Source organism: Aphis gossypii, chromosome 2 (genome assembly GCF_020184175.1).
Source record: "Aphis gossypii isolate Hap1 chromosome 2, ASM2018417v2, whole genome shotgun sequence".
In the NCBI taxonomy this organism is placed as follows: Eukaryota; Metazoa; Arthropoda; class Insecta; order Hemiptera; family Aphididae; genus Aphis; species Aphis gossypii.
The window spans coordinates 44,612,913-44,635,325 of record NC_065531.1 but is presented as its reverse complement, the minus strand read 5'-3'; the positions used below and the strand labels follow the sequence as shown (position 1 = coordinate 44,635,325).

The following is a 22,413-nucleotide window of genomic DNA, read 5'->3' as shown; positions in this document are numbered from 1 at the left end:
AAAATTTTAAGTACCTACCAATAATTATTATTATCGTCCTCACCGGACACTAATCGATCCGTCGTCTCCTCCATGAATATTTATTTCCCGCTCCGCCTCGCCAGGCAACACATGACCACATGACGTGGGTTTATTATCTCGCAAGCATGTCACTCTTATTATTATTTGGCCATGAAATGTTGTTATCTATTATAATAACATAACATGTACTACACCATCATTACACCAATAAGTGAGCTTTTCGCCCTCGTCGTCGCTTATTCAGTCAATAGTCATTATTAATTTCTCAATCTGTCAGTTTGAGGACCCGCGCACTTGTCTCGTCCTCGATCGTTACATCACGATCACGACAGCAACAACAACAACAACAACAACAACACAACAATAACAACGACAACAAATTATAATGTTATGTCGTCGTTCGGAAAACTGATTTTTTTTCCCGAACATGACGATGTAATTACGCGATTTTCTACGTCATAATACGTTCGTATTAATTGTAAACTAATTCCAAATAATAGTACATGTATAATATCAGTTAGTTGAATTAAAAAAAAAAAAAAAAGAATAAATAAACTACTTGTTCGTGTTTTTTTTTATCACCTAGTAGAGTAATGGCGGATAATAATTTATGGCGTTTTGATTTTTGTTATCAGTCCTTTTCATTGCAAAATTGCGATTTTCGCATTTGAAGGTGGTGAGGCTGCTGTTCGAAAAGCCAACAAAATAAATCGACGCAAAATGCGCTCACCAGGAAATCAATCTGTGTCATGCAACTACTAGTTCGGGCGACAAGTTTAACATCATGGGAGCTAAAGATTCGAAACCAAGCTGCATTACTTATGAGGATGCGGTTAAAAGAAGTACTAACATAATATAATTAACCATCAATATTTTATTATATTATTATCATGCTCGTTCAATAGTAATTATTGTTATTTTGTTAATCTGAAAACATGTACATGTATTTTAGTTAGTGATTCGGAAATAAAGAGACTGAGAGAAGCGTTTAAAAGACTGTCGCCAGTAAATGGAGCAATTACTAAGCATTCGTTCATTAAAGAAGTACTTGGTGATGGGGTTCCACTATCAATTGCAGAAGTATGTTATTAAGCTATTGATTTTCTATACCTATTAAAATGGAATATTTTATAGTATATATATTCAGCCTGTGGTGGTACTATAAAAGGCATTATTTTCAAAGATCTAGTTTGTGGATTGGTACTGTTGACTCTGGGTACCAATGAAGAAAAATACAAATGTAAGTAATTAATTTAAGAAATCAAGATATTGTCATTTGTTTATCTATATTATAACTATTTTATGAATTTTTCAGTTTTATTTAATTTATATTCTAATGAAAATGAAAATGTTATTTTACGAGATGAATTTCAAAGACTTATCCAAGGTTCTGAGAGTATTTTTGTACCAGAACATGTTCAATTCTTATTTTCAGAGGTAAGTTATATTTATTTTTCACATGTCTAATTAAATATTTATTTAATTTGCAATGATAATACTTTCAGCAAGATCGTGTCAATTATGATGAATTCAGATCCTGGTTAACAAGACATCCAGACGCTACATCATTAAGTCGATGGTTACTATCGAAACCATGTTCAGTTTCTTTGAGTAATGAATTAGAAATGCCAACTTTCTATCAAACACTTGCTGGAGTAACTCATTGTAAGTATTTAATGCATTTTAGTTAAAATAAATTATAAGTACATTTTTAATCATTACTCATTAATATTATTGTGTTACATCCTTACATCTTATATATTATATTTTAAGTAAAAATGATTTTATTAATAAAGTTCAACCGGGTATTAGAATTTTGATAGTAAATACAACATGTATTGTTATTAAAATTAGGAGAAATACTATAAAAATTATAAAAATTGATGTTCTAAATTTTAATGTTTAAGATAGTATAATGGAACTCAAGCAAGTTTTTTTTAATTATTCTATATTTTAAAATATTCTTAATAATTTAGTGTAAGTAATAATTATTATTACAAGTTTGTTGATTTTTTCTTAAAAATTTAAAATTCTAGAATCAAAAAAAAAAATATATATTATTTTTGCTTAATTGCCTTGTATAATATGCTTAACTTTTTTTTCATGTAGAACTAATTATAATGGAGAATCTCTTAAACAATAATTACTTTGAATGTATCTTTAACCTGACTTCATAAGGTATTACATAATTTTTTTAGTGGAAGAAACAGATATTATCGAATTAGAAAAATGTTATTGGTCAGTAAAAGGTGAATCTTCTTCGGGTAAATTGGACTTAAAAACTTTGATTCCTTTGATAAGCCCACCCATGCCATTAAATGTCTGCTCTGGTTTGTTTGCTGCTTTTGATGAGAATATGGATGGTCACATCGATTTTAAAGAAATGGCTTGTGGAATATCAGCTGCTTGTAGAGGACCTTTAACTGAACGACAGAAATGTAAGTTATAATTTTCTTACTTGAAATTAAAGATCAAATATTTAGGTCTAAGATGTCTGACTGTTTAAATTTTTTAATAATTTTTTTTTCATTAGTTTGTTTTAAAGTATTTGATAATGATCAGGACGGCTATTTATCAAAAGATGAAATTTCTAAAATGGTTGATGTTATGCTTTTCATTTGTGAAGATAATATAGCAACTCAAAATAAAGCAGCTACTGATGAATCAGGTATTATTCATAATTTATTTGTTTAGTTATGTAAATGTTATTAAAATATCTTTTATTTTGTTAATTTTTTAGTAAAAGAGATTATTGTATCTGATTTAATCAAACGTTCTACCGACAAAGGTCTTGCAATTGGAGAATATTTGATGTGGACTGTTCATAATTCATTACCAATGGATTTTTTAAATTTAATTTTCCAAGTAAATAGATTTTTTTTGACCTAATAGCCTGTAATGTATAAAAAAAAAAATGTTATAGGTTTGCCATATTGTGTTTGGTTTGAGACCTATATCACGTGTTGAGGAGGGAGAAATTGTAAAAGGCTGGTTAGAACGTGAAGAACGTAGAGGCTTAGCTGTTGGTCAGCTCTGGTATTTAATTTCAATGGATTGGTGGCGAAACTGGAATGACTATGTTTCAAATACATCCAAGGTAAAGCTAATGAAGAAAATATTTCATACCCTTTTTCATGTGTTTATTAGTTAACTATTGATTTTAGAATGGTGGTGAAATGTCTAGCTATTGTTCTTTTGAGAGTACTAGTTCTTTTTCAAAAACATCAAGCTTAAAACTTTCATCAAAAAGATCACAATCGTCTCTTGAAAACAGTGTTGCTCTCGATATATCTTCCGTATGTATATTATTTTTTATAAGTAATCAATATTCATATTAGGTATTAATTGATTTTTATGCGATACTAGGTAGTTGTCACTGGAATAACCTCTCTGGATCCTAGTACTGGTGGTCATCGAAGAGTTGGTTCAATTACTTCTTATTCATCTTTGCAAGAATCGTTAGTATATAATTTTATAAAACCAATTTATCATTAAGATTAATATTTTAAATAATTGTTATAATTTATTTTAGTCCCACTCAATCTCCAATCTTGAGTAGAAAAGTTAGTCTTAGTAGACCTGGTCCAATAAATAATTCTGGTCTTGTGTCTGTGCCAACCACAAAAGTAACATCATTGACAGGCGAAGGAGGTCAACTAAAACGAAATATGCTGTTACGTGGCAGAGATTTTCAGTTGGTTCCTAACTCTTTATGGAAAGCACTTGTACAGTGGTATAGAGGTTCACCAGCACTTCCTAGACAGGTCAATAAAATATAATTTTGAGTCAATTGACAAAATAGGCTTTTAAAAATTTTAAATATTAAAATAATGTATTATTATTTTTTATTAATAATTATATATTTTTTAGGTAATTCAATCTAATCGAGGTTCAGGAGAAACTGAGTTAGAACTCTATCCATTAAATTTAAGACTACTGAAACATCATAATGGTACATTAAGTAATGGGTCAGGTCCTAATTCTAATGTGGCTAGAGCACCAACACCTAATACAGGATCATGGTCAGGATTAGTTGGAGGTTATGGTGCAGCAGCATTAAGTAACTTAAAACATTATAGTAACATTTGTTTTAAAACATCAATAATAATTTTGAACACTTTGAATTAAGGTTCAACTGGTTACAATTATGTATCAAATTTAGTGAATTCTATGCCACGACGATATCTTGCATACACTGCATCTTTTAGCAAGTTATCAACTGTTAAACATGTATATGATTTCCTTTGTGTTAGACTGAAATTAAAAGCTGAAGATATGAGGCTTTGGCATTTTCATGACGAGGTTTGAAATTTAAAAAATGAAATTATTGATCTATATAAATATGTATGTATATTTTTTGTTTATTTAGAATAATATGGTATTAATAGAAGACGAAGATCAAACTTTAGAAGAATTAGGTGTATGTGATGAAGATCAAATAATTATAGAAATAAGAAACAAAGATTTGACATGGCCCGAAGAAATCGGTTCTCTCTCTATTAACTCTGGTGATAAATGTAAACAATGTAAGTTCTTATCCTGTTTCATATTTTTGTGCAAGTGTTTTAGTTAACGTTGGTTAAGTTCATATGTGTCATTAGAGTGAGGAAAATTAAAAATAAGACATGTTTGGAGTGGTAGTATGATACACATCCATATAAATGGACCGTGTTATAGAATATGCATTAGCTTTTTATCATACATAAAATATCCCAAATAATATGAATTTAGGTTTATTAAAATAATAAAAAAAAGTAGTAATCACATACAAAATAATCTATTAAAATGTTAGGGTTCTTGATTAGCAGATTTAAACTTATTATTTATTAAAAAATAATTTTGTTTGATTTGTTTTCATTTTTATTTAGAGTAAAACAAAGAATGCATAATGTATTTATTTTATAATGTTTTTTTTTGTAGACATTCAGATTATGTAGTTCATAAAGTAAATACTAAATAAATAAATAATTTATGAAAAGATTTAAGTAGCTTGGCTTAAAATTTAATGAAAATTGGTTTTCAATATATTTTTCTGTTAAGCAATGTTACGTTTTTAATTTATGGTAATGGAACCATAACTATTCCTTTTTTTTTACTTAAATATTTTTTATAGTTTTCATTATTATAATCCATAAAAACAAAAATACAGCATTATTTTATATAATATTTAAACATATTTTATGTAATTTAAATTATAGTACCTGCTGAAAAAGGAGCTACGGGTCTAAACAATTTAGGTAATACTTGTTTTATGAATGCTGCATTACAATGTGTAAGCAATACTAGACTTCTTACGCAATATTTTATCAATGATATGCATCTTTACGAACTCAATCGGTATGTATTTTTCATTTTTTAAATGAAATTGAATCCAATTTATTAATCATTCAATTAATTTTCTAGGACTAATCCATTAGGTATGAAAGGATGTATAGCTAAACGTTATGGGGATTTAATTCATGAAATTTGGAGAGGAACTGCTAAAACTATAGCACCTCTTAAATTAAGAGTAAATTATTTTTGTTATTATTTTGTAGATATAATATTAATGGTTTGATGTTTTTATTTATAGTGGACAATTGGAAAGTATGCACCACGCTTTAATGGTTTTCAACAACACGACTCTCAAGAACTACTTGCTTTCTTATTAGATGGTTTACATGAAGATCTGAATCGAGTACATGGCAAGCCATATTCAGAATTAACAGATAGTGAAGGAAGACCTGATGTTACAGTTGCAGAAGAGGTTTGTTTTATTAGTTTTTTCTTTGTTTATTTTTATGTATAATTTATCTTAAAAATACAGCTTTTATTATTTATGATTTAATTGTTCTTTATTTTTATTAGGCATGGGAAAATCATATTGTGAGAAATAAATCAATTGTGGTAGATTTATTTCATGGTCAATTAAAATCAAAGGTTACTTGTAAAAAATGTGGTCACGAGTCAGTTAGATTTGATCCATTCAATTATTTGTCATTGCCTTTACCAATGGAATCATATGTGTGTCTTCAAGTTATTGGTAATTTATGTTTTATATACCTTAGTTCAAATAAAGTATATTTTCTATTAGTTTTTTTAAAAAATATTTTTTTAACATAAGAAAAATGATGTAATGACTAATGGCGTGTACAATTTAGTATGTCATCAACATTTATATTATTTCAACTTTTGTATAATTGTATTTTGTATTTGTTCTAACAGCTTAAAATAAATTATTCTAAGTTTAGAACTAAATAAAATTAAACAACTTATCTAGAATATCTTAACTTATTTTAATTTAAAATTGTTTATTAATATTTTTATACAATTATTAGTGATTAAATTGGATGGAACAGTTCCTGTGAAGTATGGTTTACGGATGAATGCTGACGATAAACATTCCGTTGTTAAATCAAAACTTTCTTCATTAAGTGGAATCTCTGCTAATAATTTAAAACTTGCAGAAATAATCGGAGCACAAATTAAAGTTAGCTTTTATAATTTTTATAAATATGTGCAATAAGCTTTAACTTTCCAATATAAATTTAATTTGTTCTATTAGAATATTATTGTTGATGAACAAAAAGTTAAACCTGGAAGCTTATTGTATGCATACGAGCTACCTCCACCTACATCGGTAGGTCCTGGTTCAGAAATGTCTGGTGATGAGGAACGTTCGTCTATTTGTTCAACTAAATCTGGTACTCCAAGAGAAGCTGCCCAAACATTTACCACTATACAACGAACTGTTAGGCCAGGAAATACATTAGGTAAACTTTCATGGTGATTTATATTTATGGTTATTTATTTATTAAATACTATACTATATAATATGTAATTATTTGACTTAAACATGTATTTTTTAAATATATTAATTTATACATATATAGGCAATAAAAGTCAACTTTAAAAATTATGAATACTAAAAGTTAGATCAGTAATTGAATTAAAAAATAAAAATATTTGGCATGTTTGTAAATACATAAAGATGACATTACTGATGATCTATTACTTTCATTGATGTATTAAATATCAGTATTCTGAAATATTGATTTTAAAGCGTGACTTTGCCACTCATTATTCAATCATTAGTTACTATTAATATTCTAATTTGTTTAATTTTATTATTGTTTATAGTGCAATCAAATGGTAATCGTACCAATAGTTTAAATGAAGACATCTCAACAACTGATAATACAGATGTAATTTTATTTGTTATATTAATTTTACCCATTATTTATATTTAAACTTAGGTATTTATATAGTATTTATTATTGTTAGAGTATTAGTGGATCTCAAATGGACACAGATATAAATTTAGAAGAACCTATTCATACTACAATGGCAGACAGTGGGAATTGCAGTGCTAGCAGTTTTAGTTTGACTGATAGTGGTGATACAATCCACCAAACTCCAAATTATGTTGTAGCATTGCACAGGAAAATGGTATTTATAATAGTAAAATAATTATTACTCTTGATATTTAATTTTGCTGTATTTTTTCCATTATTTCCAATATAACATTCATTATATATATCGTTTAGAAATAGCGAAAATGTCAACATTTTTAAATGACCTTTAACTTCTTCAAAATTTAAATTTTTTTTAAAAAAAACTGAACCTCTTTCCCCCAGAAATATTATCACAATTCAATTTTATAATTGGTATATTTACTCTAGAACCAAAATTAAGCGAGTTCTACTCAGACTGCATAAATGCGTTTTGTCTATGTTGTACGTATGTAAGATGTCCTCTATAAATATATAATAATTTATTTTAACATATACATTTCAAAAGATATTAAATTCTACCATACTTGCCGCTTACGGTTAGGTAGATATATTTTTTAAAAAAAACTCAGTTAACTGTGTTTTGTTATGATAAAATAATAATGTATTTCAAAATTATCTTTTAATAATAACACTATGTTCTTAGATCAGACAAGATGTGTATTTTATATCTGCTCATAAAAGTAAACCTAGTATTTTTGGTTTACCAATAATATTACCTTGTAATGAATCTACTACAAATCAAGATCTTTATCAAGCTGTTTGGCTACAAGTAGCTAGATTAGTATCACCTTTGCCACCATCTGAATCTACAGTACCCAATCATGCTATGGACTGGTAATAATTCTAATAATCATATAATATAATGCATAACAAATCATTAATAATTGATTTATTTTAAATTATTTTAGTGATGATAGTCTTGGCTATGAATTTCCTTTTGTTTTGAAAGCTGTCAACAGAGAAGGAACACTTTGCGCATGGTGCCCTTGGTATCGATTCTGCCGAGGATGTACAATTTTATGTTGTGATACTGATTTTAATTTTGCTGCAAATCATATTGCTATAGATTGGGATCCAACAGCTCTACATTTACGGTATCAAACCTCTCAAGAGTCTGTAAGTTTTTAAGTTGTTTTATACTAACATAAATTTTATTGACTAAGAACAATTATTTAAAGGAACATGAATGTGTTGGTGAGTCTCAGTGTTCACACACAGAACCAATAAGTCTTGAATCGTGCCTTGCGGCATTCACTAAAGAAGAACAACTTAGTGAAGCTGAAAAGTATTATTGTTCTACATGTCAAGACCACCAATTAGCATCTAAAAAGTTACAAATTTGGAGATTACCTCCAATTTTGGTAAGTCGTTATATATAATTTAAGTTATATATATATTAATTAATAAATAAATTATTTTTTAGATTGTTCATCTAAAACGATTTCAATACCTTCAAGGAAAGTGGGTAAAATCACATAAAGTGGTAAAATTTCCTTACAAAGATTTTGATCCAACAGATTATTTGGCTTCAGTTCCAAAACATACTGTTTTGAGAAACAAAGAGTTACAAGATACAACTAAAAATCTAAGGTAAATATAAATAAATAAATCTATTTTTTCATCTAATCACTTAACAAATGGTTATTATTATTTTAACAGAGAGCAATATCCATCAAACAATAAAGAAGATTTAAAATCTGCTTTGTTAAATACTGGTAAGATATGTTCTAATAAAATCAAATAAAAATGGTTTTTAGATAAATATTCTGTTTTCTATTGCAATTGAGTAATAAATGATTTATCACCATAAAAATATTTTTTATTTTAATAAAATATATAAGTCATTAATTCAATATTGTGTAGAACTATTGAATAAGAAACCGTTAGAAAATGAACTACAATGTTTTTATTTTAAATATATTTATAATTATATTTTAGATGATGATAGTCCATTAAATATTAATAGTCGCTTGAATGAACTGGAAGGTTCACAACGTAAAAGGTTAGAATCTACTTCTCTCTTACGTACACCAATAGATGATAAAGCTTTGCAAGATTTTCATCAGCATAAGTTGGTTGGTGAATTTAACCCATTAGATTTGAAGTACAATTTATATGCTGTTGTGGTAATTAATTCAAAATAATATTTTTTAGAATTTATAATTTATCATGACTACCTTTACAATTTTCTAGTTAATTTTATTTTATTATTGATAACATCACAGATTAATACTGTGTTATAATATTTCAAGACAATTTTGTTATCTGCGTGATAAAAATATATGTATTATAAGTCTGTCATACAAAATTTAATGTGTAAAGTATAAGCCAATTTTCTGTAACACACATAGATGCCTATTTATTTTTATTTTTTACAGTATCTCATATTATATTTTCAAAATATATAATAATTAATTTTTATAATTGGGATTCGTGGTAAACGCTTTTAAAAAGCTAGTAAATTTTCTTTTTGTGGTCAATTCCAGATTTTCAGGTGAAAAATATATAATATAACCTAACAGTAATACCCTATTGGACCATTGTTTTTATATGCTTTACTATTTAAGTTTTGTTGGACAAACCTACTTATATAATAATTTAACACTACATTCATCCAGTGGCCGTTGTTGTAATATTTAATTTACCAGAAAATTATATGGGTAGTTGTGATAACTGATAAAGTGTCATTGATACATTTGTCTCAAAATTACATATGTTTCATATAATATTCTGTTTTTAAACAGTGTCACTCTGGAATTCTGGGAGGTGGTCATTATGTATCGTATGCTTGCAATCCTAATGGAAAATGGTACTGTTATAATGACAGTAGTTGTAAGGTAAAGTTTTTAACTTAAGTGAATAAAATTTATTAAATAAAATTAAAAAAATTATAAATTTTACATGCCTTTCTCAGGAAGTCACTGGTGAAATAGATACTAGTGGAGCATACATGTTGTTTTATGAACGTGAAGGTCTATGTCATAATCAATATATGCCCAATGTATTTGGACGTGTTCCAGTTGATGTTAAGGACCTTGATCAAGATTTTGATTCTGACTTGAAAAAAGTTTGTACTATGATGTAATCTTTGAGCTTATATATTTTTTATAGATCAATGAAAAAAATTTATTGGAATATTTTTACACGAGTTGAATTTGTTACTTTTATTATTATTTTGTAAAAAAAAAGTGATGAAATGCCATAACGATGATTAAGTAATGTTGCAATGATTGCTGGTTACTTATGCCATTAAAAAAGTTACCAATCTTAATCACAGTCTGCACATTTTTATTTGTATATTGCTAATAATGCATTCCATATTAATAAACTACTATAATAGTAGTTTTTACTATACTTAAGAAAATTAAATTTTGATAAATAAGATCAAAAATTTTGGAACAATTCATTCATAATATAATGTTTATTATTATTTTATTATTATACTGTTGCTTGTAACTTTGTATATTTACATTGTTTTCTAGTCTGTTAGAGCTCCCATACATTTTTTTATGTGAAATTATTATTATTATTATTATTATTATTATTTGTTATATTATTTATGTTATGTTTCTGAATAATTAAATTCTATATTTTTATTTGTTTAGCAATCAGTCTACCTAAAAATTTTATCGTTATATATTGCAAATTTCTTATTGTAACTATTTACAATATATTTTTAAGTAGTTGTTTTTAAATCTAAAATGAAACCTATGTATTAAAATATTATTATTGATATACAAATATGCATTATTAATTGTAATGAAAATATTCTTGTTTGTTCATCACTCAACATACATAATGTAAAAATTATATAAATATATAATATAACTAATTATTTTTATTAGATAAACAGTTGATGCAGTTAAAAATATAATATTATATTTTACAGATAATTTGTTTCATTATATATTATACAGATCCAAAATATTCTGAATAATCCAAGAAATATGTTTTATTTTCCTTTATTTGTAATAATCAATGTATTATTATAGCCACAATAGGAGGTTTGTGTGGTTAGTGTAGATTACATACAAATTAATTTGATTAATCTCGTACAAAATTAATAATATAATTAAATATTTACACTTTACTGGCAATACTTGATATGAGAAGTCCACTAATGACATTCACCGATACTTAATTTTTTTTTTATTAATTATTTAAACTATAGTGGTATGATATCTATCTTGGGATTTCTGAGGGTAGGAGATCATAATTTTCTATTCAGATGTCTGTGTGGGTTATCAGAAATAGAAGGAACTGCAGATTTTGTATTAAAAAGTTATTGCTGGAGAATGTAAGACGATTGTGGAAGTGTTGATAGTAAATTTTAACTTCTTTATATACTAAATTTACTTTTACATCAGAATGGATAGTATGGTTCAAGATTTAGGTGGGAGGGTATTTAAAAGTTTTCAAGAAATATGTAAAAATATAATGTGGCTGTTTTCTATTCTTTGTTTTTCTAATTATACTTGGTAAGAAAAATATACAAGAAATCTTATAATATATTTAATATTCTTAAATGTATAGGTTTACCAGACCTTTATTATAAATTATAGTCTACGAGTATATGTATTTTCTACACGTAGTATAATCATTTTGGTGGTTAACTTTGGTAAATTTAGGGGGTGCACAAAGGCCCCATTGAAAGGGGCAAAATAGAGCGCTTGCTATCTTTGGAACGAAAAGTAATATTAACTTATAATTTTATAAATATTTTCTAATGAGACCAAGACATAATAAATCTAAAAAATATGCTGCAGTTATTATATACCGGTATCAAATAATATATTTAATTATATTCTATTTTATTGTTTCTTCTTGAACTTATTCTACATTAATTAACTATAATATACCAATAGAAATATTAATTGTATGAATAATATATTATAATAACGTATATATTATTCCTACTCATTGAATTAATGTTACACTTTTATTTAGCTTAAATTTGAGATTTTTTTATTTTGCTCCCCCGCCCCCCTTAAAATAATACCTATACATGCCCATGTGGGTGGTTGGGTATTGGGATGAGTAATTAATAATTACTTTTTATAAAACGACCAATATAATTTTGCTTATAAAAAATTCTGTAAATGCATTTTTTATATTGTTAAAATTCTATTATTTATCACTTGTCACATGCTACTCGGCACATAAAATCTTAGATCATATACATGTATATAATATGATCTAAACATAAAATAATTAATTAGAATAATTATTTATCAAAAGTAATAATTTAATAATGATCGCGATTGTACTGAGTGCTATCAGTGTTGTGTTCAATTTATAATATAAAATAAAAAACATTCACTAATATCATTTTACAGACATGCAACCAGTATTCTATAGACTACAGAGTTAATATAGTTTGTAGTTTTGTTCTCTCATCTAGTCATCTCTTAAAAATCTTGAATTTCTTTTTTAACGGTTCATTCAGTTCTATCATTTTCTACAGATTTGTCACTTCTCACAACATAAAATACCTATGTATTACATAACACGGTTATATATATAATATGTGTTCAATCCACTAAATTAAAATCATACTTATTGACACTGATAACAGTTGAATTCTTATCACTATGTGTGTGTATTTTTCTTAGAATCTACTATCTAAATAGTGACTTGTGTCAATTATTATGAAAACAATAATTATTAATTATTGTAATATTTCTTGGCTTCTTGCTAGTCGCCATAAATAAAATAAATAATAATATCAATTCAATTTTTAAATCGCTCTGGATCGACTATTAAGTACTTATTAGTCAATTAAAATAATCAAAAATTTTTATTTTCAATCATAATTTGTTAGTGTCTACAATAGTTGTGAATTGTGGGTTTTGGAAAAATTGGCTCAGCTTTTCAATAATACCTTATGGAGGTAAGTGTTGCGTAATACATAATATACGGTTTATTTCACGATGCTGTTTTATATTATTTCAAAAATATTTAATAGGACAAATTACCATCTAAGGAAACTCATGTATGGACTTTGAGCGATTTTATTGAACGGCGCAAAGAATGGGATCAAGGCGATGAAGCACGATTAGCGGAATACCTTCAACAACTGTCTAATGTAAGTGTAATTCTGTATAGTATTAATTCATGTGATTGTGTAATGTTGCAATCATGTATATTCATTGTTGTTTTCACTTTGTATTCTTTGTCAAATAATAATAAATAGTTTTATTTATTCTCAACATTTATAAACAAATCTACTTTTCTAAATTTATCCCTTTTTATTCAAATTCTTTTGTTATAAATATTATTCATGTTTTATAATTAGGTTTTAAATTTAATAATAGTACTTTTTAATAGATAATAATTTAAATATTTTAGAAAATAACTCAAGGTGCTAAGAATACGTTAAATGAATTGGACGATTTAGTAGCCAGCATAGATGATACTGCAGTTCAAATAGCAAACATCAATAATGAATTTCAGTTATTAGCAGATAAACAGTTTATAGAAAATAAAGTTCAGGACGAGGATGAGACAGTGCAAACTCAAGTTGAAGTAAATGTAATTAACACATATTAAATTTATTTTTATTTTAACAAAAACATAGGAATAGCATAGTTGATTGTTGTGTATAATGCTATCATGTTTACTAATTCAAATTTTATATTTTTAGAAACCAGTGTTACGAGAAAACAATCAAGCTGATACATTGGTAAATAATATAAAAGAAGCTCTTAAAAATAGCTTTGAAGCTATTGATACTCACTTTGAGAAAATAACTGTTGTTGTTAGTGATTCTGATGACAATGATGATGAACTTAGGTTAGAACTATTAAAATTATTTCTTTGTATTAGACAATAATATTTTTTTTTATGTTTTTGTGATAGTCATGAAGAAACTGTTTTAAGGCCAAAAATATTTTACAAAAAATTAAATCTTCCTTCTTTAAGTGGTAACACATTATCTGAAATAGTAGTAGATAATACTATGTTTTCAGATTCAGATTCTGATGTTGAACAACCTACAAATACATTTAAAGATCAGGTAAAATAAGTTTTTCTAATTAATATGTTAGTTAATTATAGGATTGATTTAAATAATATTTATTGAGAGAATATAAATGCACACAAATCAAAATTAGTTTTTGTCTACTGTAGTACTATTTACAATAATCAATCGATAATTAATGAAGTAAGAGAATAGAGAAGAGTGAATAATAAATAAAGTAACTCGGAGTCATGTGAAAAGTTGACGTTGTCATATTCTCACAATGAACAGAGAATAGATAACTGATAAAAAAAAATACATTTAGATGGATACCATATAGATTCAGATTATTTATTTTTTAAACAGTTATAAAAAATTGCAATTACAGTTTTGTGTATACAGTTTAAATTATGCTAAAAATTATTTTCTGTTTATTTAGGAATCGTTATCTAGCAATGATGTACCCGAAGAAGATATTTATTCTATTAGTGTATCAAAAAATACATATGAACCTAATCTTGAATCATTAAATACCAATAATATTATTTTTGAACCAGAAAAACCTAAATCTAAAAATATTCCCACATATGCAGATTATGATGAAGGTAATATATACATTAATTTAATGATTTTATAATTAATCTATTGATATTTAATTGTATTATCTTATAACAAAATTTACATTTGGAAAAAATATTATTTAATATTTGTTACAAAATACTAAAATACTTGAATCTGTCTGTCTCACGAAAGAAAGGTACCTTTTCGCACATGTAGACTGTTGACCATGAACCACCTGCGGCACGACGCACCACCAGATTGTGGAAAAATTATTTTACTACTGAGTTGTCTCAAACTTTCCCAATCTGGTGGTGCGTTGTGACACAGGTGGTCCGTGGTCCAGAGTCTACTTGTGCGAAACGGTACCTTTCTTTTGTGAGACAGACTATAGTTTAGATGTCTATGACTATATAATGATATTCAAGCCATTTATTTGTGGATTTAAGTTAATGTTGTATAAAAAGTAATTACCAATTTTATATTTTTATTTATTTCAAATTGTTTTCATTACTTTCTGTAAATTTCTTTTTTTAAATTTACCACTTAAAAATTGTACCATCAAGTTATTCAATAGTTGTTTCAAAATTATTTAATTCAATTAGACACATTTAACACCTTTTTGAACTTTTATTCTAAGGTGGCATCTTTCACTTATTCATATACATGAAATGTATGTTATTTTAATAGCTCCTTATTGATAAGGGTACAATATATACATTTTCCTGGGGTGGCTAAGCTAGTATATTGATCAGTTGTTTCTATGCTTTTGCGTTGATAGCATTATACTCTTGACAGTGTCAAATTCTCAGGGCATATTCAACATGCACCACATGCTTAAAAATATTAACATAATTAGTAAAAATACAAAAATTAGTGTGTCATCAATAACATATTACGAATTTAAAAAAAATCATAATGTAATATATATAACAACAATTTATTCTAAGACCTGCTACACTAGCAACCCACCCAGAGTATACTCATTATTTTGCACTACGTCAATGATTTATTCATTTATTTACATGTACGAGTGTATAAAATTTTATTTATTTATAAATAAATAAAAATGTGTGTACTATTTATTAATGTAAATTAAATAAACGATAATACATTATGATGAATAAGCATGCTCATTGACTTTGGAGTCAACATTCGCCACTGTACCTTGATCAAACTAATTTAAAAACATTACTGTTGGTGATAAATAAGTTTAATGATGGAGTTTAAATCAAACTAGAATTAATAATTATACGCTTCTAAATCCAAATAAATTATGGTATATATTACCACGTTGGCTGTGTTTTCACCCAGTGCGTGTCATTTTTCTAAAAATTGCTCTTATTATAGGTCACGTGTTCAAAAGGCGTTTAAATACATATTTTAAAACATGCGTTCAATCATGCTAAATAATAATAAAATAACATTCAGCAACAAGTAGGGAACTATAAATCATTTATTTTAAATATAACATACTGTCAAACATGTTGCTGAATGATCCTCATGATACTAATTGGCGTCAGTATGCAGTCAATGTGTTAATGTATTATGAGTATAAATTGTGCATTTTTTAAGTTTATTTTTCTTTGTTTGTACCAACCTTTTTAACTTTATTTAACTTTCATTTATTTTTTTAATAGATGATTTATTTAGTCCACCACCTTTAATTAATGATGATGAAGATGACAATTTAGAAAATGAATATAATATATTTGGTAATGGTAGTAATAATGTGTTTGGTGAAAACAACTTGTGGGATGATATTGATGATGATGGCAATGATGATTTTTCAAATGAACCACCTTTACCGATATACACCGATCAACCACCTCTGCAAGAACCTCAATCTAATACTCAAGTAAAGATTGAAGTACCAAATATACAACAGACACTGAATGATGAACTGCGAAAACGATTCCAAAAAGGTTATTTATTTTATATAGCTATATTGACTAATTCATGGTTGATTTTTTTTTTCATTAATTTTAAAATACTTTATGTTTTAGATAATACATCTTCTTCGTCAGATAATTTAAATGTCACATCGTCCAAAATAAAAGTAATTATTTATTGCAATTAGTAATTTTAAACTTACTAAATAATTTGTTTGTTTATTAATTATTAGTTACCCAAAGGAGCTGTTAATATTCTTGGTGGAACTGATAAAAACCCATACATTTCGAGTCCTTCTCCAAACATAAAGTATTGTCAATTAAATCATAAATATCTAGTTATATTAATTAATCATATTTTGTTGTGGATAAAATATTGCATATTTATATAATATAGTGATATTCTTGTGATACTAATTATGAGTTCACAATTATAAAATAAATTTAATTATTTACATTAAGTTTTGTAACATAGTATATTGATTAATATCTAATTAGAAGTCAATAATACGTATTTTGTATAAATTTTTTTATTTACAGACCATCGACAATACCTGAAATAAGTAAAAAAATAGCTGTAACAACACAGAATGATACTGCTGAAGATATTAAAAAAGATTTTAATATTTCAAATAAAACTGTTGACAATTCCAATCCAAATTCAGTGACTGTGGCACATAAAGATTTAATAAAAGAAACTAAACCATTAAAAAAACGATCGCTCTTTGATCAAGACTCAGATGATGATGATTTGTTTACCAAAAAACCAGTAACAGTTTCTCCAACTTTAAAACAAGAAGTTTTAGATTCTAAAAAAAGTTTGACTAAAGATAAAATTTCATCAAGAAATATATTTTCAGAATCAGATTCAGATGAAGAATTTATGGATTCAAAACTGAAAACAAAAGAATTAGTTTTCCATTCTACAACTGATAATAAATCTTCAAAACTTTTAGACTCTTCATCTGATGATGATTTATTTAGTAATAAATCTATAAATAAAATAATACCAAAACAAATATCTGTTCTAAGTTCTACACCAACACATGTTGAGGTATTAAATAAATCAAATGAAATAAAACATGTATCAAACCCCCCCATAGAAGAAAATAAAGTTAAAGGTAAATTAGATAAGGAAAATATTGATGAATTAAGTTCTAGTGTATCTGATAATATAGTTACCAAACAGGAATTATTACCCAACTATAATACTTTAAATAGTAATATTATGGAATCTTCAAATAACAGCAACATGACAATACAAAGTAATCAAAAGCCTTCAAATTCACAACAGACAAAAAAGTTAAGTAATTTTTTTTCATCGGATGAAGATGATACTGATGATGATACATTGTTTAATGTTAATAAATCAAATAAAGATAATATTAAAAAAAATCAACCGGTTTCTAATGCAAGTGATTTTAGTCAAAATACAGATAGTGAAATTCATGGACAGAAAGTAAACTTATTTGATTCTTCTTCTGATGATGATCTATTTATTACTAATAAACCAAATTACAGTTTTAAATCCTCTAAAAACAGGTTACAATCTAGTTCTAATGAAATTGAAAATATAAGTATCTCAAAAGAGACTAATGATTGTGCCATAATAAATAAAGTACCAAGTATTGATAAAATAAATCAAATGGAAAATGACATAGATAAAAAAAGTACCAACAATTTTAGTTTATTGTCTGATGATGAAGATGAAAATTATTTGTCTTTTGAAAAAAATATTTCTGATGCCTTAATTAATGTATCTAATAATCAAAATATAAATGAAAAAATATCAACTATAAGTTTGTCATCTGAAGAATTTTTAAGTCCACAAATGGATCAAAACAATCAAGGTATGTTTCAGAATACACCACCTGATAGCTTAGAAAATAGTGAAAATCATGATTTATTTAGCCAAGAAGAAACTCATATGCCTAATAATGAAAATATAATCCAAAATAATATAAGTTCTATATTATCAAGTAGTGATGATGAACAAAAATTGATTTCCAGTCCACAAATTCAAAACGATAGTTCTAATAAAGAAACTATAATAATTACTCCAACACTAAATCTATCACCAGAAAAGTTACTTATTAGTAATAATCAAGAACTATTGAAAGAAAAAGATATAAATGCGTCCAATATTATAAAAATACCTAGTTCTTCAGAAAACACAATTCAAGATATCAAAAATTCTATACTATCAAGTAGTGGTGAACAACAATTTTCTTTTAATTCTAAACCTGAAAATGTGAATAAAATTCAGGAAATTGACACAATTCGTCCTACACCAGACTTCTCTTCTAAGGATTCTATTGATGGACCTTTTTTCAGTTCGCCAAATTCAAGAAATGAAACTATAAAAAAACTTCCAGGTAATGCTAATTTTAAATCATACATTTTTAATTATTGCTATTAATATGATTTGTTATTAAGATAAATAAAACAAGTATTCTGAAATTGAATTTAACAAAATAAGAAAAGAGTATTGTAACAGTATAATTAGTTGAAATTAGTACAAATTAAGTTCAATTGTGTTTAAATTAGGACATTTTGGAAATTGACAATAACCTAGCTGATATAATTACTATATGTTGTTGAATCAAAGGATATTTTGGATTTAAACTGAATAGATAAATTTGGACAGATAATATAGCAGGTACATTAACAATTCAGATTACAATAAATATTGAATTCATATAAAAATTTAATATCATTAAAAATAGTTGATATTTATTTAAGCCGGTTGTTTAAAATATCAATGAAATAATGTAAGATTATATTACACTGTAAATAACTGAATCAAAGTTATCATGATTGAATTTTTTTAAGAGATAGAAAATAAAATAAAATGTAAATATATATTGTTATATTTTTTCTAAAATACTACTAAAATAGCTACTGAAAAGTATAGAACGAAAATTATTTTACATCTAATGAAGTATTGTTTAATCATCAATATAAATTATTATTTTATAATATATTTTTTTTTTTTTCAGGAAAATTAAATAAAAATGCTGGGGCATTTATAAATATTGCTACTCTACTTCCCAATGCTAAAAGCCCATTGAAAATATCGAATATTCCTCGATCAGTTTCATTGGATGAGAAAAATGATGCATTACCTACTGATGGAACAAAGCTTTTTAGTGCTGAAAAAGTAATTAATATTCTTTAAAAATAATAATCTAAACCAAAAAAAATTATAGTTAATAATTAATATACTAATTAAAATCAATAAATAATATTAAAACCTTTGCTATACAGTTATTTCTATTTTTTTATTTGTTTGTATCACTGTATAATTTGTTCTAGGAAAGAGCCAGAATTCAAGTAAAAAGACGTCCACAAAGTCGAAAAGCTAGAATAGCTGCTGCTCGTATGTCATCTATAGATGTTGGTTCCGAAACAAACTTTGAAGAATCATCTCGCCTATACGTTTCAACATCTAATTTAGTTGACTATCAATCTAGTCCAATACTAAATAACGATATTACAGATACAGATTCTTCAAATGAAGTTAAAAATATAATCCAAGTACCATTTAATGATAAACCACTTACGCCTAATGATAACGATAATAAAATTTATGGAAATATTGAAAAAATAGAATCAAAATATAAACTTACAAAAAATTTATTTGATGAGGATTCAGATCCATCTGAGTCAATTCAACAAGAATTAGATAAAAAAGATAGTAATGATAATAAAAACATAATATTAGGTGATAAACTATTAGAATCAAATATATCAGTGCAAGAACAAATTCCTGTAATTGAATCAGTTCATAAAAAACTTCTAGAGAATGAACCAGTAAAAGAAAAACAATCAGAAACTGAACCAGTAAAAGAAACACAACCAGAAACTGAACCAGTTAAAGAAAAACAACCAGAAACTAAACCAGTAAAAGAAAAACAACCAGAAATTGAATCGGTTAATGAAAAACTTATGGAAATTGAACCAATAAGTGAAACGCAAGTTAAAACATTTAATGTGAAAGAATTAGAAGAAAATAAATCTAAGATTTCAAATACCTTGTTACCTCAGAAATCCAATTCTTTATTTGATGATGATGATGATGATGATTATCTATTTTCTAGGAAATCTGATAAAGTAAATAAACCGTCATCGAATATATTTGATAGTGATGATGAATTTGATTTTAACCAAAAATTTACAAAAAAGAACTCAGATAAAACCAAGTCAATATTTGGTGATGATAGTGATGATGATCTATTTAATTCCCCCAACAAACCTTCAGGAAGTAATTTAACTTCTCAAAAACCAATTGGTGGTTAGTATAAAATAAACTATCTAAATAATTTTATTTATAATTATTGAACTTGTTATATATTTTTAATAAATTTCTATTGTTTGATGATTCACATTTTTTTTTTTTTTTTTTGTAAATAGATAAATTAAATCAGCGACAAAATCGATCTAGTGGTGATGGTTACGTAAAACTTGCTGCCGAAAGTGTTGCTGTTAATCCATTAGAATTTAAGAAGGATTAAAATAATTAAATATGTTATTTCTATTTTGTTTTTTATACGTTTACAATTTTTGTATTGGAATTTATGTGATATACACGTATGTGAAAAACAAATTTGATACTTATTTAAAGTTTTGAACTTTTGAAACAAAAAAAAAAAAATCAATATTAAATGTAATTATATTATGAACAATCTGATTAGAGCTTTATTTGTTTTGCTCACTCATTTACTACCATAATTATCATGGATTAATTTGTTTATAGTTAATGTTTTGTTTTCCCAATTTTATTATGTTTTAATTTGATTTGCCATTATTATATTACTATCACTGTGTAATGTTATATATTACCCTATTATTATTATTACATCATGGGTTGTTAATTGTTATGTTATAATTTTGTTATACATTATTTATTTCAAATAATAAAATATATATAAATATTATGCGTAAGGTCTTTTATAATATATCTTAGTCGGTGCACCAAATTATTATAGCATTATTAAAATATCATTAAGCTATAATAACATATATTTAATTATAGTCGGTTTTTGTTTCATTGTTGTAGAATTCTTGATTAGGATGACTGTAATAGAGTATAGAGAAAACAAATTGATTAATGATCATATACCAAGATGACAGCAGCACTCTCAGGTGTGTCGGTTCCCGAGTTAATACGACTATATGCAAATCAATACATAATACAAGTTACAACACACACGACTAGCAGGATGCAGGAATAGAGTCCTCGTCGGTCGTCAATGGTTTAGTTTTTTATTAATTTTAAAATGTTTTAGCGTAATACAGGCTATTACAAGACGTCTGATTAAAATATTAGATTCTGTAATTACAGTTACAATGCTTTTGTGATGTCGAATGTTGATACAATGATATTTATATTATGTTAATATTTTGTTGATAAGTATTTTTAGTGGTAAAGTTTAAGTTTAATCAATAATAATCATCGTCTTACTGAGGTCCACGATAAAAGATATTATACCTTTAATCGTGCTGAGATCTGATAGTAGAAAGTCTCGCGAAAGACTGTTTTGTTGAAAAGTGTGATGGCAGGAAAAACAAGAGTTTTCTAACTCTGTCGGAACAGACAAGTTATAAAATAAATTCTTTTTGAGAAAACAAAAACATCATAATCTCCACGGTATTTCGTTAGGATATCGAATTCGAACAGTTATCGGAAGACGTATCCACCACGACCGGT

General features: G+C 26.2%; 2 protein-coding genes across 5 annotated transcripts; both read left to right on the top strand.

Annotated features, from left to right (window-relative positions):
- Positions 1-200: 200 nt before the first annotated feature.
- LOC114124838 (ubiquitin carboxyl-terminal hydrolase 32) lies at positions 201-10,756 on the top strand. Of its 3 annotated transcripts, none has more exons than XM_027988268.2 (32): positions 201-456; positions 657-863; positions 974-1,101; positions 1,156-1,261; positions 1,337-1,458; positions 1,527-1,686; positions 2,220-2,459; positions 2,555-2,689; positions 2,762-2,886; positions 2,945-3,118; positions 3,186-3,317; positions 3,388-3,479; positions 3,554-3,785; positions 3,892-4,081; positions 4,151-4,323; positions 4,391-4,547; positions 5,220-5,358; positions 5,425-5,530; positions 5,594-5,767; positions 5,869-6,043; positions 6,339-6,490; positions 6,566-6,773; positions 7,141-7,205; positions 7,285-7,449; positions 7,939-8,129; positions 8,204-8,411; positions 8,474-8,656; positions 8,719-8,885; positions 8,955-9,010; positions 9,234-9,421; positions 10,040-10,132; positions 10,210-10,756. In XM_027988268.2, exons 2-32 carry the CDS (start codon positions 806-808, stop codon positions 10,378-10,380), a joined length of 4,665 nt encoding a protein of 1,554 aa, XP_027844069.2. In that variant the 5' UTR covers positions 201-456; positions 657-805; the 3' UTR covers positions 10,381-10,756. The 3 variants fall into 3 exon arrangements, with proteins under 3 accessions (XP_027844069.2, XP_027844071.2, XP_027844070.2); XM_027988270.2 differs by having other exon boundaries at positions 201-486; XM_027988269.2 differs by having other exon boundaries at positions 201-582.
- Positions 10,757-12,909: 2,153 nt separating this feature from the next.
- On the top strand, positions 12,910-21,647 carry LOC114124837 (WASH complex subunit 2). 2 transcript variants are annotated; one of them, XM_027988267.2, is made up of 13 exons: positions 12,910-13,185; positions 13,261-13,380; positions 13,644-13,820; positions 13,939-14,087; positions 14,154-14,310; positions 14,693-14,858; positions 16,452-16,736; positions 16,818-16,870; positions 16,937-17,013; positions 17,244-19,078; positions 19,703-19,863; positions 20,019-20,997; positions 21,117-21,647. In XM_027988267.2, exons 1-13 carry the CDS (start codon positions 13,180-13,182, stop codon positions 21,215-21,217), a joined length of 4,266 nt encoding a protein of 1,421 aa, XP_027844068.2. In that variant the 5' UTR covers positions 12,910-13,179; the 3' UTR covers positions 21,218-21,647. The 2 variants fall into 2 exon arrangements, with proteins under 2 accessions (XP_027844068.2, XP_050056371.1); XM_050200414.1 differs by having other exon boundaries at positions 13,644-13,826.
- Positions 21,648-22,413: the final 766 nt, after the last annotated feature.

Bases quoted from the DNA above. Each gene is read 5' to 3' on its own strand.
- LOC114124838 (XM_027988268.2), top strand. From the start codon at position 806: ATGGGAGCTAAAGATTCGAAACCAAGCTGCATTACTTATGAGGATGCG. The intron at 864-973 runs GTACTAACATAA...CATGTATTTTAG, and splicing joins TGAGGATGCGGTTAAAAGAA to TTAGTGATTCGGAAATAAAG. The intron at 5,531-5,593 runs GTAAATTATTTT...TTTTATTTATAG, and splicing joins TAGCACCTCTTAAATTAAGA to TGGACAATTGGAAAGTATGC.
- LOC114124837 (XM_050200414.1), top strand. The intron at 14,311-14,692 runs GTAAAATAAGTT...CTGTTTATTTAG, and splicing joins CAAATACATTTAAAGATCAG to GAATCGTTATCTAGCAATGA. The intron at 20,998-21,116 runs GTTAGTATAAAA...TTTTGTAAATAG, and splicing joins TTCTCAAAAACCAATTGGTG to ATAAATTAAATCAGCGACAA.